This window comes from Schistocerca gregaria, chromosome 5, assembly GCF_023897955.1.
Source record: "Schistocerca gregaria isolate iqSchGreg1 chromosome 5, iqSchGreg1.2, whole genome shotgun sequence".
Taxonomy (NCBI): Eukaryota; Metazoa; Arthropoda; class Insecta; order Orthoptera; family Acrididae; genus Schistocerca; species Schistocerca gregaria.
In genome coordinates, this window is record NC_064924.1 from 76,116,911 (window position 1) to 76,133,556 (window position 16,646).

Genomic DNA, 16,646 nt, shown 5'->3' on the forward strand with positions numbered 1-16,646 from the left:
GCCTAGATCTCACTTTTCCTGAGCAATACCGAAATCAGTTTGAAACATAACTCTCAGCCAAAAAAATTATGCGTGCTTGATAGCATATTGATTGGCCTTTGGAACGCAATACAGCCCCTATCCCGCGTGGTGTGGATTCGAAGACTACTAGGAAGTTTGAGGAAGTACGTGGAACCAGACGTTCCCGAACATTATGGGTCGGTGATTTGCAGGTGCGGAGCTGGGATCCGACAGCATGCCTTATGAGTTCCGTCGGCTTCCGATCACATGAATTTGGTGGCCATACGTCGGTGTGAGCTCATTGTCATGCTCCTCAATACCTTTTACACGATTCTGAGCTTTTGACACGAATATTTACCTTGTGGCATGACGACTTTGTGGTCGGGGAAGACTTTAAGCAGGACCGGACGCAGGTGGTCCGTAATAATATACAGGGTGTTACGGAAAGGTACGGTCAAATTTTCAGGAAACATTCCTCAGACACAAATAAAGAAAAGATGTTATGTGGACATGTGTCCGGAAACGCTTAATTTCCATGTTAGAGCTCATTTTAATTTGTTCTTCCACCTACGCTCAATGGAGCACGTTATCATGATTTCATACGGGATACTCTAAATGTGCTGCTAGAACATGTGTCTTTACAAGTACGACACAACATGTGGTTTATGCACGATGGAGCTCCTGCACATTTTAGTCGAAGTGTTCGTACGCTTCTCAACAACAGATTCGGTGACCGATGGATTGGTAGAGGCGGACCAATTTCATGGCCTCCACGCTCTCCTGGCCTCAACCCTCTTGGCTTTCATTTATGAGGGCATTTGATAGCTCTTGTCTATGCAGCCCCGGTACCAAATGTAGAGACTCTTTGTGGTCGCATTGTGGACGGCTGTGGTACAATACGCCATTCTCCAGGGCTGCATCAGCGCATCAGGGATTCCTTGCGATGGAGGGTGGATGCATGCATCCTCGCTAACGGAGAACATTTTGAACATTTCCTGTAACAAAGTGTTTGAAGTCACGCTGATCGCTCTGTTGCTGTGTGTTTCCCTTCCATGATTAATGTAATTTGAAGAGAAGGAATAAAATGAGCTCTAACATGGAAAATAAGCGTTTCCAGACACATGTCCACATAACGTATTTTCTTTCTTTGTGTGTGGGGAATGTTTCCTGAAAGTCTCGCCGTACCTTTTGTAACACCCTGTATAGTCCACAGATGTCACGGTCTCCTCGTTTACTACCACAGTTTACATGAAAACCCAGCTGAATGTCCCCCAGCGACCTGTATCCGTGGCGCGGAAGCACACTTGGGACAGCCGTTCACCTGTTGCGTACCGAGACTCGATCGTCGACCTGGTGTTATTAGAAACGTGATTCATCTGACCAGACGGTCAATTCGCGATTATGTCTCATCTCCTGTGTTGCCTAATACGGAGCCCCATGTTCGGCAATGTTCGCCAGACATTGTGCTGAGAAACATCTGTACCTGCACCAGCACTGAACGATGTCGTCATAATCGCATCTCCTGCTTTACAGCGCGTTCTGTCATGAGACGTGGACGAACAAAAACCTTTTCACATTCGCGTGGTTTCACCGTTCTTGAGCCACTTTCCACAGATGCAGAACGCGAACGCGAACGCGAACAACCGACTAGATTCGACGGAAGTGTCGTTGCTAGGCGACGGACCGTAACTACACGCCGTTTGTCACAGTCGTGTGAGTCTGTGGACGCCCTCATTTGCTACACGTAACGTCGCTAGAATGATTCGTCACTCTCCTCGACTCCGCTTGTGTACTTTCCTCACCTCATCACGTGCTCGCAACGTCGTGAACGGAATTCAGCTCCGTGCCGGGCTACGCTCATGTTGTTTTAGCAGCGTATATTCTCGCAGGCTGCGGGAACAATGGAAAGATGAAAGCTTATTTTACAAGACGAGTTACTGCATTGGCTTGTACACTGAAGAGCAAAAAAAAAAACCGGTACATCTGCCTAATATCATAGAGGGCCCTCGCGAGCACGTAAAAGTGTCGCAACACGACAAGGCATGGACTCGACTAATGTCTGAAGCAGTTCTGGAGGAAACGGACAGCATGAATCTTGCAGGGCGGCCCATAAATGAGTAAGAGTACGACTGGGTGCAGATCTCTTCCGAACAGCACGTTGCAAGGCTTCATAGATTTGCTCAATAATGTTCATGTCTGGGGAGTTTGGTGGCCAGTGGAAGTGTTTATACTGCGAACAGTGTTCCTGGAGCCACTCTGTAGCAATTCTGGACGTGTGGGGTTTCTCATTGTCGTACTGGCGTTGTTTAATTCCGTCGGAATGCTCAATCGATGCAGGTGAACAGGCTGGGTGCTTACGTACGTGTCACCTGTCACAGTGTCGTATCTAGACGTATCAGGGGTCCAGTATCACGCCAACTGCACACGCCCCACATCATTACAGAGCCTTCACTAGCTTGAACAGTTCCCTGCTGATGTGCAGGGTCCATGGATTCATGAGATTGTCTCCATACCCGTACACGTCCGTCCGCTCGATAAAATTTGAATCGAGACTCGTCCGACCAGGCAACACGTTTCCAGTCAGCAACATTCCAATGTCAGTGTTGACGGGCGCACGCGAGGCGTAAAGCTTTGTACCGCGCAGTCACCAAGTGTACATGAGTGGGCTCCGAAAGCCCATATCGACGATGTTTCGTTAAATGGTTCGCACGATGAGTCTTTTTGATGGCCCAGCATTGAAATCTGCAGCAATTTGGGGAAGGGTTGCACTTCTGTCACATTGAACGATTCTCTTCAGTGGTCATTGCTCCCGTTCTTGTTGGACCTTTTTCCGGTCGCAGTGATGTCAGAGATTTGATGTTATAAAATTCCTGATTTTTCACGGTACACTCGTGAAACGGTCGTATGGGAAAATCCTCACTTCATCACTACCTCAGAGATGCTGTGTCCTATCGCTCGTGCGCCGACTATAACACTACGTTCAAACTCACTTAAATCTTGATAACCTACCATAGTAGCAGCAGTTACCGATCTAACAACTGAGCCCGACTCTTGTCTTATATAGGCGTTACCGGACGCAGCCCCGGCCTGTACGCCCGCTACGGTCGCAGGTTCGAATCCTGCCTCGGACATGGGTGTGTGTCATGTCAGATTAGTTAGGTTTAAGTAGTTCTAAGTCTAGGGGACTGATGACCTCAGATGTTAAGTCGCATAGTGCTCAGAGCCATTTGGACCATTTTGAACCGGCTGCAGCGCCGTATTCTGTTTACATATCTCTGTATTTGAATACTCATGCCTGTACCAGATTTTCTGGTGCTTCGGTGTATTATAGTAATACATCGGTTGCATTCGAGCTTACTGGTGCACCAGACCTCTACGCATTAAATCGCGGTTTAAACGTGTTTCACCATTTATGGCACACTTTATACGAATGGTCTTAAAAATATACTCTCTAAGGCACATTTTAAGGCAATAAAAAAATTTAAAAAATGTGTTCTGCTCTACCCCTTAAACTCCCATTGACAGCACAAAATTCTGTTGTGCCTTTATCTGAGAAACTCTCGTTACACATGACTTGCTTTATCAAAGTTATCCTCTCCCTGACCGTATCGCATGCGCATGCAAAGTCCTCCTTTCAGGTTGTTAACGTACTTAGCCCTTTTACTACTTACGGTCACATATCTCACTGCAGGCCGGCATGTACGATAATTATGAACAATCACTTCGCGTCGAAGAGACCTCAATTTTGAGATAGCAAGTAGACATACAGTTATTAGGTACGATGTTTTCATACCTGCGACACTTTCTCCTACCTCCGCTGCTCAGAATTTCCCTATGTTTTGTGATCAAATAAACAAATAAATAACGTAACTAACTTACGTTAAAATACTTAATTAGAATATTTATTTTGTGGGATTGACAATGGTGGAGATTGGTGGAATACTAGTTAGCATGCAAAATCCTTTACAAATTACGAATGTAATCTCATTTCTCTTATAAACATCTATAAGACTCAGTATAAGAAATATTAAGTGCAGTATTCGGCATCTGAAAGAATATTTGAACACGATAGTCCTTCCTTAGGGAATCAGAGCGCAGTTTACCTTTGTAGCCATCTCTAGAAACCAACTCCCACATCATTGAACGTCACACAGGAAACACTGTGACATCGCTATCAGTCCTATACACTAATGTCTGTGAAAATTACACCACGATGAAGGTTACACGTGAATAAAGTGAACTTTGTATCGCCAACTAGATACATGAGGAAACATAGTTGATATCTAGACATCACGTTCTCCTCACGGATGAGTGTCGTATATGCCTTCAACCAGACAATCATCGGAGACATTTCTGGAGGCATCCCGGTCAGACTTAACGCCTTAAACACACTGTCCAGCGAGTGCAGCAAGGTGGAGGTTCCCTGCTGTACCTGGGTGGCATTATGTGGGGCCGACGTACGCCGCTGTTGGTCATGGAAGGCGCCGTAACAGCTGTACGACACGTGAATGCCGTTCTCCGGCCGATAGTTCAACCATATCAGCACTATATTGGCGAGGCATTCGTCTTAATGGACGGCAAATCGCGCCCACATCGAGCAAATCTAGTGAATGACTTCCTTCAGGATAACGACATCGCTCGACTAGAGTTGCTAGCTTGTTCACCAGATATGAACATTATCAAATATGCCTGGGGTAGATTCCAAAGGGCTGTTTATGGACGACGTGAACAACCAACCACTCTGAAAGATCTACGGCGAATCGCCTTTGAGGAATGGGCCAATCTGGACCAACAGTGCCTTGATGAACTTGTGGATAGTATGCCACGAGGAATACAGGCATGCATCAATGCAAGAGGACGTGCTACTGGGTATTAGAGGTACCGGTGTGGACAGCAATGTGGACCACGACCTCTGAAGTTCTCGCTGTATGGTGGTACATCATGCAATGCGTGGTTTTCCTGAGCAATAAAAAGGGCTGAAATGATGTTCACGTTGATCTCTATTCCAATTTTCTGTACAGGTTCCAGAACTCTCGGAACCAAGGTGGTGCCATACCTTTTTTCTGATATGTGTATACTACCCCTGTCTTCCATAGGTCTGACCTAGATCTACATACGTCGTTTACGAAAGTCATAGATGTCACGTTTTCCCATTTGTTTATTCTTGTAAAGTACAAACGAACGGACTGCTTCTACTTCCACGCACCATCTATCGAACTGAAGCAAAATAGTGTTGGCACTCCACTCGCATTACGTGATTTGGCATTGCACCGCAGACTCCGTGATGAAGAGCAGAAGCGAGAAGATTGAGAGGGAGGCGTTTACAGACAAGAACAGAGGTAGGTACGGCCCGTGGTGGATAACGTCGGCAACACCTCTGCCATACCTCAGCAGCTACCTCCAACAGCTTCCTGCATCAGTAATATTGTGGGGCAGCAGCGAAATAGTGCCTTGTATTGCACTAACCTTGTAGCATTGTGGACGGCAACAACATTGCGGCCACCCATTGTCGTAAATTATAATCCGTGTTAAGACACATTAACTTGTACACGTCATGAGGAGGGAGACCATGTTCCTTTATAAACCTACGGTCAGGTGGTGGAGCTACACTAGTTTAGAACTTCTCTGAACTTCTTCTACCCAACAGTATATCAAAGACTAGAAGAAAATTATCCGTAATTTCAAATACCTCACTGCATCTGTGAACTGAACGACGGTATAAAAGCCCCATAGATTGTATTTGAGGTACGCGGACGTCCCCAGACAACCCAACAAAATGGGCATCATATGCTCCTCAACTTGTTCGCAAGATTCAACATCAGAAGGCGAATAAAATGGTTCATTCTTTTTATGCGAGTGATACCGCGATCAACAAAAAAGGTTGTTCTCGGACTAGTGGCCTTAATAACGCGGTAGGTTACGGACGTATGTTTTCTTTATTGAGTTAAAGGGAGTTATTGTATTGTCAGTAACAATAATCTCGGAGTGAAAAATTATTTACAGATTCTACAGGTGCCAGACTGCAGTTGAGAGAGATGGTTCAAATGGCTCTGAGCACTATGGGACTTAACATCAGTGGTCATCAGTCCCCTAGAACTTAGAACTACTTAAACCGAACTAACCTAAGGACATCACACACATCAATGCCCTAGGCAGGATTCGAACCCGCGACCGTAGCAGTCGCGCGGGTCCGGACTGAGCGCCTAGAACCGCTAGACCACCGCGGCCGGCAGTTGAAAGAGATGAAGAACATGCAATGCAACCATCGTTCATGAGCGGGCAAGTCAGGGTTGTGGTCAAACCGTGATGTTATTCAGTCTATAAAATGACCAAGTAGTAATGTAAACCACGAATAAATTTAGAAAAGGTATCAAATATCAGGATGAAAGAAACAAGCTGGTGACATTGCAAAAAGTGGTGACATTGCAATTTCAGTCGGAGCTAGCAAATGGCTTGGAAGAGCGCATACGCGAAATACAGTGAAGCGCTAAAGAAACTGGTATGGGAAAGCGTCTTCAAATACAGAGGTAAGTAAATAGGCAGAAAACGGCGCTGCAGTCGGTAACGCCTATATAAGACAATAAAAGTCTGGCGCAGTTCTTAGATCGGTTACTGCTGGTACAGAGGCAGGTTATCAAGATTTGAGTGAGTTTAAACGTAGTGTTATAATCGGCGCACAGATGATAGGCCACAGCGTCTCCGAGGTAGCGATGAAGTGGGGATTTTCCCGTACGACCATTTCACGACTGTACCGTGAATATCAGGAATCTGGCAAAGCATCAAATATCCGACATCGCTGCGGCTGGAAAAATATCTTGCAAGAACGGGAACAATGACGGCTGAAGAGAAACTATAAAAATCGGTAGAGATATGGACGGACTTGACGTGCTGGTAGGGGCACGTGATTGAAGTTTCTTTGGGGCAACGCGTGATGAGTTTGTAGGTTTAAGCTTGAGGGCATGTGATGGTATTGTGTAGGATATCACGACTAACTGGAATGGAAGATGTGGTATGTCACGGGCGATAAAATGTCATACATTGACAGAAAATTTCTGCGTTCATTGCAGGAGCGGACTACAATCACACCTTTCTGGATGGATGTGCTGATTACATTCGGCAGTTGCATAGGCAGAGAGATTGGGAGGCAGAAATTTATAAGATTTTAAAGAAACCTTGGTATTACAAGTGCGGAAGCTTAACGGTAAAGAGAATGCCAGACATTTGGTACAACAAAGACACAGATTGACGGCCGAAAAATATTGGAGAGGCGGCAGATGGCTCTAAGCCAACTGTCCTGTTGGAGACCTAAAACTCGAGACAGTGTAATTCTTTCTGCGGGCAGTCGCCGGAGGCTGTCACATGGCCCCTCTGCCATGACTCCTCACTGATGGAACTTGGAGCAACGTGGAAGGGTTCAAACGCCATGCTAGACTACTAGTTGTAGAATCCAGTGAGCTCTTCGTTTGTGGTTTGGAGATGGGCTTCCATTGTTAGTTTATGACTGAGTGCTAGTCCGAGCTATTTTTCTGTGACAAACGTGTTCTGTTTACGTTCATCATTGTTAATTCCCTCGCCCAGAAGAATGAATCTGGTTCATCAATGGTGTACCATCACTCTTCCGCATTTATAAAACATACAAGCATAGCTTTCTCAAATGAAATTTTAGAATATGGTTCTAAAATTACACTACTGGCCATTAAAGTTGCTACACCACGAAGATGACCTGCTACAGACGCTAAATTTAACCGACAAAAAGAAGAAGCTGTGATATGCAAGTGCTTAGCTTTTCAGAGCATTCACACAACGTTGGCGCCGGTGGCGACACCTAGAACGTGCTGACATGAGGAAAGTTTCCAACCAATTTCTCATACAGAAACAGCACTTGACCGGCGTTGCCTGGTGAAACGTTGTTGTGATGCCTCGTCTAAGGAGGAGAAATGCGTACCATCACGTTTCCGACTTTGATAAAGGCCGGATTGTAGCCAATCGCGATTGCGGTTTATCGTATCGCGACATTTCTGCTCGCGTAGGTCGAGATCCAATGACTGTTGGCAGAATATGGAATCAGTGGGTTCAGGGGGGTAATACGAAACGCCGTGCTGGATCCCAACGGCCTCGTATCACTAGCAGTCGAGATGACAGGCATCTTATCCGCATGTCTGTGACGGATCGTGCAGCCACAGATGGGGACGTTTGAAAGACAACAACCATCTGCACGAACAGTTCGACGACGTTTAGAGCAGCATGAACTATAAGCTCGGAGAACATGGCTGCGGTCACCCTTGACGCTGCATCACAGACAGGACCTCCTGCAATGGTGTACTCAACGACGAATCTGGGTGCACGAATGGCAAAACGTCATTTTCTCGAATAAATCGAGGTTCTGTTTACAGCATCATGATGGTGGCACCCGTGTTTGGCGACATCGCGGTCAACGCACATTGGAAGCGTGTGTTCGTCATCGCCATACTGGCGTATCACTCAGCGTGATCGTATGGGGTGCCATTGGTTACACGCGGTTGGTCACCTCTTGTTCGCATTGACGGCACTTTGAACAATGGACGTTAGATTTCAGATGTGTTACTACCCGTAGCTCTACGCTTCATTCGATCCCTGCGAAACCCTACATTTCAGCAGGATAACGCACGACCGCATGTTGAAGGTCCTGTACGGGCCTTTCTGGATACAGGAAATGCTGCCTTGGCCAGCACATTCTCCAGATCTTTCACTAATTTTAAACGTCTGGTCAATGGTGGCCGAGCAATTGGCTCGTCACAATACGCTAGTCGCTACTCTTGATAAACTGTGGTATCGTGTTGAAGGTGCATGGCCAGCTGTTCATGTACACGCCAACCAAGCTCTGTTTGCCTCAATTCCCAGGCGTATCAAGGCCGTTATTACGCCCAGAGGTACTGATTTCTCAGGATCTACGCACCCAAATCGCGTGAAAATACAATCACATGTCAGTTCTAGTGTAATATATTTTTCCAATGAATACCCATTTATCATCTGCATTTCTACTTAGTGTAACAATTTTAATGGCCAGTAGTGTATTTAAACAGACAGTTGCTGTATATGTAAGACCTTAGGTAATTGATTGTTGTTTTAAAAACACGACGAAAACTGTTAAGTAGATATTGTACAAAAGCTTGAAACACTTCATATCACTAAGTCATTGGAAGTGAAAAGAAGATAAGGAAAATCGTTGTGGGGGAATAGTTTGGAAAAGAATGTGAGATGAAGGAGGTGAAGAGGAGGACTCTGAACTAGCTGTTAGAAAAGGATAGACGGGAATGGTTGCATAGGAGCGAGCGCCAGCAGCAGGTGGTAGAGACGGCCGGTGCGCGTGTTGCAGATGTCGCGGGCGCGCCTGCCCCGGCTGTGGCTGTGGCTGCCCCTGGCGCTGGCGCCCCTCCTGAGCGGCCCGGCCGTGCAGGTGTCCGGCGCGCGCATCCTGGCGGCGGTGCCCATGCGCTCCGCCAGCCACTTCCGCGTGCTGCAGCCGCTGCTGCGCGCGCTCGCCCACCGCGGCCACCACCTCACCGTCATATCGCACTTCCCCCAGCAGCCGCCGCCGCCCAACTACACCGACATCAGCCTCAACAGCGCCGCCACGCACGGCCGCGCCCCCTCGCCTTACGTGAGTTGTCTACACGCTTTCTCTAACAGGGGCATATACAGTGGACAGGCCCACACTCACTTTACTCGCAGTGTTATTGAACGCAGTTTTCCGAAATTCCTTCACCAGGGAAGACGAATGGGATATTCCAGAATTCAAAACACGAACAGATGCTAGCATGAGTTTCTTAGAAATATATACCTTAGGGGTTGCGAAGCAACTCAAATCGCTTGATATGGGCAAGTCTTCAGGACCAGATTGTATACCATTTGGTTCCTTTCAGATTACGCTGATACAATAGCTCCCTACTTAGCAATCATATACAACCGCTCTCTCACCGATAGATCTGTACCTACAGATTGGAAAAATGCGCAGGTCGCACCAGTGTTTAAGAAGGGTAGTAGGAGTTATCCATAGAACTACAGACCTATATCATTGACGTCGGTTTACAGTAGGGTTTTGGAGCATATGCTGTATTCAGACATTATCAATCACCTCCAAGGGAACTATCTGTTGATACGTAATCAGCACGGTTTCAGGAAACATCGTTCGAGTGCAAAACAGCTAGCTCTTTATACGCACGAAGTAATGGCAGCTATTGACAGGGGATCTCAAGTTGATTCCGTATTTCTAGATTTCCGGAAGGCTTTTGACACCGTTCCTAACAAGCGACTTCTAATCAAGCTGCGGGCCTATAAGGTATCGTCTCAGTTGTGCGACTGGATTTGTGACTTCCTGTCAGGAAGGTCGCAGTTCGTAGTAATACACGGCAAATCATCGAGTAAAACTGAAGTGATATCAGGTGTTCCCCAGGGAAGCGTCCTGGGACCTCTGCTGTTCCTGGTCTTTATAAATGACCTGGGTGACAATCTGAGCAGTTCTCTTTGGTTGTTCGCAGATGATGCTGTAATTTACCGTCTAGTAAGGTCGATTTAGAAAAGATTGCTGAATGGTGTGGCAGGTGGCAGTTGACGCTAAATAACGAAACGTGTGAGGTGATCTACATGAGTTCCAAAAGAAATCCGTTGGAATTAGATTACTCGATAAATAGTACAATTCTCAAGGCTGTCAATTCAACTAAGTACCTGGGTGCTAAAATTACGAACAACTTCAGTTGGAAAGACCCCATAGATAATATTGTGGGGAAGGCGAGCCAAAGGTTGCGCTTCATTTGTAGGACACTTAGAAGATGCAACAAGTCCACTAAAGAGACATCTTACACTGCACTCGTTCGTCCTCTGTTAGAATATTGCTGCTCGGTGTGGGATCCTTACCAGGTGGGACTGACAGAGGACATCGAAAGGGTGCAAGAAAGGGCAGCTCGTCTTGTATTATCACGTAATAGGGGAGAGAGTGTGGCAGATATGATGTACCAGTAGGGATGGAAGACATTAAAGCAAAGACGTTTACGAAATTTCAGTCACCAACTTTCTCTTCCGAATGCGAAAATATTTTGTTGGGCCCAGCCTTCATAGGTAGGAATGATCATCAAAATAAAATAAGAGAAATCAGAGCTTGAACAGAAAGGTTTAGCTGTTCGTTTTCCCGCGCACTGTTCGGGAGTGGAATGGTAGAGAGATAGTATGACTGTGGTTCGATGAACCCTCTGCCAAGCACTTAAATGTGAATTACAGAGTAATCATGTAGATGTAGATGTAGAGCTCGCACAAAATAACGTGTTATCTACACAGTAATGTATTCCGGCCGAGTCCACCACTCTGGTCGCACGTTGACTTCCGCCTGCTGACGTACACGCTTCGAGGATTCTCGTTGCTCTCTCTTTACCACACAACACAACACCATAATCTTTCGACAGTCTAACGGCCTTGCTGAAGGGTTTTTCCGCTTCTCGCCTTGATTGTCTTGGCCATCCAGACACGGCCCCCAACCGACTCAAATTTCTGGCTTATTCACACACTATTGACACAGTGCTCTTGCCTGTTATCGTCGCAACTGTATGTGGTGTCTGTTCTTTCAGGCACGCCCAAAAGATATTTTTATTCTCTTCCAGTTAGTTACGTCCTCCAAACTGCATTCTTTATAACTAATCTTGCATCCTATACTATAATTAACCACACACACTTTTTTCCCTCAACTGCATGTGAGCACGAAGGAACCATTCTATCTCTATTCCATCATCATGCACGGCCGTTGTCCCTAAAGCATACTCTGTCTGTCTGTCCAACATGCTGATTACACAAACCTATGTTTCTCTCGCCCAGATAGAATCCCACTCACTTTATATTTCTTCAGAAGCGACAGCTACAAAGTTTATGAGCCATGAACCGAATAACTTAGCCAAGCTATCAATGATGCTAAGGAGGAACGAACACTATATTACGCAAAACGCTGTGTAACTAAATGTCTACAGAAATGTGATAAACACTGAGCCGTGGCGCGCCTCTCGGGCGCAAGACGCTATCGATTACTCTTCTGGTTGAGGTTGGCACTATGTGCGATCGCGAGCTCCTCCTGTCGGAGTGGGTCGTAAAGGGGGATTGACTGCGAGTACGGGAGTCTAGGACGGACAGCATCTGAGAACGGACATGGCAGCCGCACTCTGAGGCGACAAGAGAAGAGTTGTTGTGCACGGCCGAGAAGGGAGCGTTGAGCAAGGCGGCAGTCAGCATCACTTTCCGGGGGACACAGAGTTGTGGCAGTCCTGCGAGCAGACACCAGCTCCGGGAGCAGTGCTCCGGTTTGTGGACGTGACGTGGGTCGTATTTTTGAGCAGTATAGTTTGCTTGGTACGCACCTGCTGCTCCCTTTATGCACACGTGTGTTGTTCTGCCCGTATGTGCATTGAAAAGGTTACGCCCCTGCTGGAACAATGGCTTGTGCTTTACGTTCATGCACCCTAAATCATTTGTTTTGCTGCAGGCGGCTGTAATTTGAGAATTTTATTTTCGTCGCGATTGTCTTAGCCCGGTGGTGCCTAGTATCCGAGAACAAGACAGCTAACGTGTGACCTGTTGTTTTTGGTTTTCGCGTCCTGTTTGGGCAACCTAGTTATCACGCACACAAATGTATTGCTGCCGAGTGAGGTCAGTCCTAATCTTGTGGAACTAAGCTTTCAGTGACCGGCTCGTCTGGAGATTAATTAATTTAACCTTTGTGATGTGTTTTTTTGCTTTCAATGATGAATTTCTTGTCATTCATTTGTGTATGTTTCGCCGTTAATGATAACAGTGAGTAAGGTAGCAAGGCCTTGAAGGGCTCGCGTATCGTGAGTGAATTTTTGGGCAACTGTTTAATTTGATTTCTTGTTTATCGGTCTGGTGAAAACTTATGCCAAGTTTACTAATTTCCGCCTGTGTTCCGGAATTTGGTTTGAAGGTAAATCCGTTGGTAAATCTTTACTGGAGCTAACTGTTAACTGATCTTGCGTTGAACTAATGCCATTATTAAATCGTTTCTTGTGTGCAATAAATTGTATTACCATACAGAAGGAGACAGGGCACATTCTGTGGTCGAGGGGTAGGCACGGTTGCTGCTTTGCGAGTGGCGTCTTGTCGCTCGCTATCATTTCCCGCATTAGAACGGGCGGCGTGAGACTTGTTTGCTCGCGGCTGTATGGCCGATAGTCAGCTGTGCCTGCTCCCGCTTAGGGGTGTGCCGTGTTGCGTAAGGCGTACACCGACTTTCAGTCACTGTTACTCCTGTGTTGCTATCGGTCGCTTACCGAAACGTTAGTCTGTTTTAGCACGGTGATCACTGGGCAGTGACGATGTCGGTTGATCACCGGCGTTGGGGCGGTCGTCCGCTCTTAGTGGCTTCGGTCGCTTGGACTTGGCAGTTACCTTCTGGTTAAGCAGATCAAACTTCTTTATTTGCTGTAAATTCCTTAGTAGTTTGTGAGAAAAGTTGTAACTCAGCTTTTCATGATTTTACACAATTCAAGCATTTTGGTAAGGCATTTTCCTATCTATGTTTTATTTAAATTAGAATTCTTTATTGGGGTTATTCACCTGTTGAAGCTTAACATAAAATTTGTAACTTACCTTTCATGATTTTACTTAATTTAAGCATTCTTGTACAGCAGTCCTTTATCTACGTTTTATTGATTGGTAATTCTTGATTGATTGGTTGAAGGTTAACATATGTTTGTAACCAAGTTTATGTCCTTACTTAATTGAGATTTGTTAAGAGCCTTGATTACTGGAAGATCATTAAAGCTCGGGTGCTTGTAATTGTGAATACTGTTGTCTGTCTCTGTTGTGGGCTACCCTTCCACTTCTACAGCCAAGCTGTCCCATCTGCCAGTACAAACACATTTGTGCAATTGGTAATGAATCTCACCGTCCACAGGATACAGCAAACATCTGATTTGGCAGAAAGAAGAAAGGCCACGAGTTAGGCAATCACAATGACGTACACCACTGGTGGACACAATGATAAAAAGTATTAGTTCATTAACTATTAGTGGATTTTTACTTTGAACTGACACGACTAGTAATTTCATGCATGTATGCATGTCCGAGGGGCATTTGCATCGAATTATACACATACTATCAAATACAGACGTTGTGATAGTGGTATTTCGTCCACAGGCAAGGCCAGCATTGCCTCTCCCTATGCGGGAATCACACGAACGGTGTAAGTTTGGATCGGTCCGACAGTCACGCAAGGATAGCTGAAATGATTAAGATGACTACTCGCAATAAGCGGGATATCCGGGTACAAGTTCCGGTCCGGTACAAATTTTCATTTTTCTACAGTAAACCATACAGCTGACGTAATATCGTGTTCGCAGTTCGTGAACAAGTTTCGTAATATATTGTGGTTGGTGGTCTGAGCATATCTCCAAGGCCATGGCCTCATAATATGTTTGAAGTGATTTTTAATGATGAAAAAGAAAGAAAAATTTTATTTAATGTTTGTTAATTGTCGCTGGGTGCACAAGAAAGATATACTGCTGCACTCCCACCTGGCTTGTTCAGTGTTGCCACCACAACATACAATAAAATCATCAGAATCAGTCTGCCAGTAGCTGGCCTAGCTAACTTGTCACCCTCCAGAACTCCCCATCATCGCCCACCTTCATCTGAGGCAGCTTCTTTAATTAAGTTGGCTTGCGACGTCATTCCCATGGCGTCAAACAAGCTCTACGTGAGAATTACAAAATGAGTTACGAATCGATTTAATATTTCTATAGTTTTCAGTAACGGTGAAGGCTAATTTTCAGGATGATTCTGTTGACCCAAATAGTATTCAGGGACACTCACAGAGAGCCGATTTTGTCTGCATCCAAATCATGTTTACAATATATTGAATGAACTGGGGTGACATGGAACAGATGGCATAAAAACATAGAAGAGCGAAAATCATTACAAAAATATCAAAATTAGAACTCATCTCGGTTTGACCCATGCGATTCATTGTCTTGATTGAAAAAAAGTAGTCATCAATTCAAAGATTGTTTTGAGCACTGCATTGCTTCACTAGGCGTCGTCCTAGTAGACGTGGTATGCTGTTGCCTTCATCTGACCTTTTTTTGGGGGGGGGGGGCTATAGTTTAATATGGATTCCTAATCAAAGTACAACACGCCATATTTCATATCAACAAACACTGCGAGGGATGAAAAAAGTGACGAGTAACAGATGAAAATCCTTTGGCTGACCAGAGATGGAAGTCTTCATTAAACAATATTAATTAGAACGTTGTCTTTTGGATGAAACAGATTACCTGTATCAACAAAGAAGGCTAGGAGTGCATTTTTGCTGGAAAGAGCAGACAAGCAGTTGTTATAACTCCACTCAGACAATGAATTAACATCACTTACTTCCAGTATCATAGAAGTAGAGCAATTACGAGCAAAGTTTAAATGGATAGTAAATCGTGCTTTGGAGAAGGATGTGCCGAGTAAGTGGATTAAGGGTGGAAAAGACCCACCGTCCTTTAGCAACAAAATTCCGAAAATGCTGAGAAAGCAAAGACTGGTGTCCTCTTGGTTTAAAATAGAATGCCCAAATAACGACAGGAACAAGTTGATAGAGATTTAAGCTTCTGTAAAAAAAGACCGATGCGTGAAGCATACAAGAACTACAACTATCATAAGTTAGCAGGAGATCTTGTCAAGAACCCAAGTAAAATCTTATGCTAAGTGAATTCGCTAAGGGGGTCGATTTCTAATCAGTCACTAGTTGGGGTGTCTGCTGTGGCAAAGCAAACGTAAAGCCGATGTTTTGAATTTCGCTTTTAAGAAATCGTTCACGAAGGAGAGTCGTGCAAGCATAGCGTCGTTTGATCATCACGCAGACTCCCATATGGAGGATATAGTAACGGGCATCGCCGGCGGGTGGAAAAAAGTGAAAGAGTTGAAAACAAATAAGTCCACAGGTCGGGACGGAATGCCATTTAGATTTTACATATAGTCCTCTACGGAATTGGCTCCTTACTTAGCTTAACGAATCTCTCGCTCTGCGCAAAGTCCCACGCGACTGGAGAAAAGCGCAGGTGACTCCCTTATATAAGCAAGGTAAAAGAACGGACTCGCAAAATTACAGACCAGTCTCCTTGACATCGGTCTGCTGCAGAATTGTTGAACATATTCTCACTTTGAACATAATAAATTTCATTGAGGCGCAAAATCTTCTGTCCACAAATCACTACGGTTTCAGAAAGCATCGCTCGAGAGGAACTCACAGGATATCGTGCGGACTGTGGCTGAAGGGCAACAGGCCGATTTCATATACCAAGATTTCCGGAAAGCATTTGACACAGTGACCCACTGCAGACAACGGAGGTACGAGCACCTGGAATAAGTTCACAGATTTGTGAGTGCTCGTAAGTACACTGTCCTCGACGGCGACTGTTCGTCGAGAGTGTCCCAGAGAAAGGTGACAGGACCACTCATGTTCTCTATATACATAAACGACCTTGCCTGACAGGGTGAACAGCCATCTGCGGGTATTTAATGATGATACTGAAATGTGCGGGAAGGTGTCGTCGTTGTGTGGCTGTGGGAAGATACAGGATTTCTAATTGGTATACTGAATGGCAGCTAGCTACAAATGTAAAAATAAA

The 16,646-nt window shown here is 45.4% G+C and overlaps 2 protein-coding genes across 6 annotated transcripts in view; one reads left to right on the top strand and one right to left on the bottom strand.

Annotated features, from left to right (window-relative positions):
• LOC126272930 (lachesin-like) overlaps positions 1-16,646 on the bottom strand; it is a 2,822,604-nt gene that overhangs the window by 499,431 nt on the left and 2,306,527 nt on the right. The gene's annotated exons all lie outside the window — the stretch shown is intronic.
• LOC126272927 (UDP-glucosyltransferase 2-like) overlaps positions 1-16,646 on the top strand; it is a 76,602-nt gene that overhangs the window by 380 nt on the left and 59,576 nt on the right. For 4 of the 5 annotated variants that reach the window (XM_049976216.1, XM_049976218.1, XM_049976219.1 and 1 more), the window contains exon 2: positions 9,356-9,640. The exons of the other annotated variant lie outside the window; for it this stretch is intronic. In XM_049976216.1, the coding sequence (XP_049832173.1) occupies positions 9,356-9,640 (285 nt within the window). The remainder of the gene's footprint in view (positions 1-9,355; positions 9,641-16,646) is intronic. 5 annotated transcript variants of the gene reach the window in all.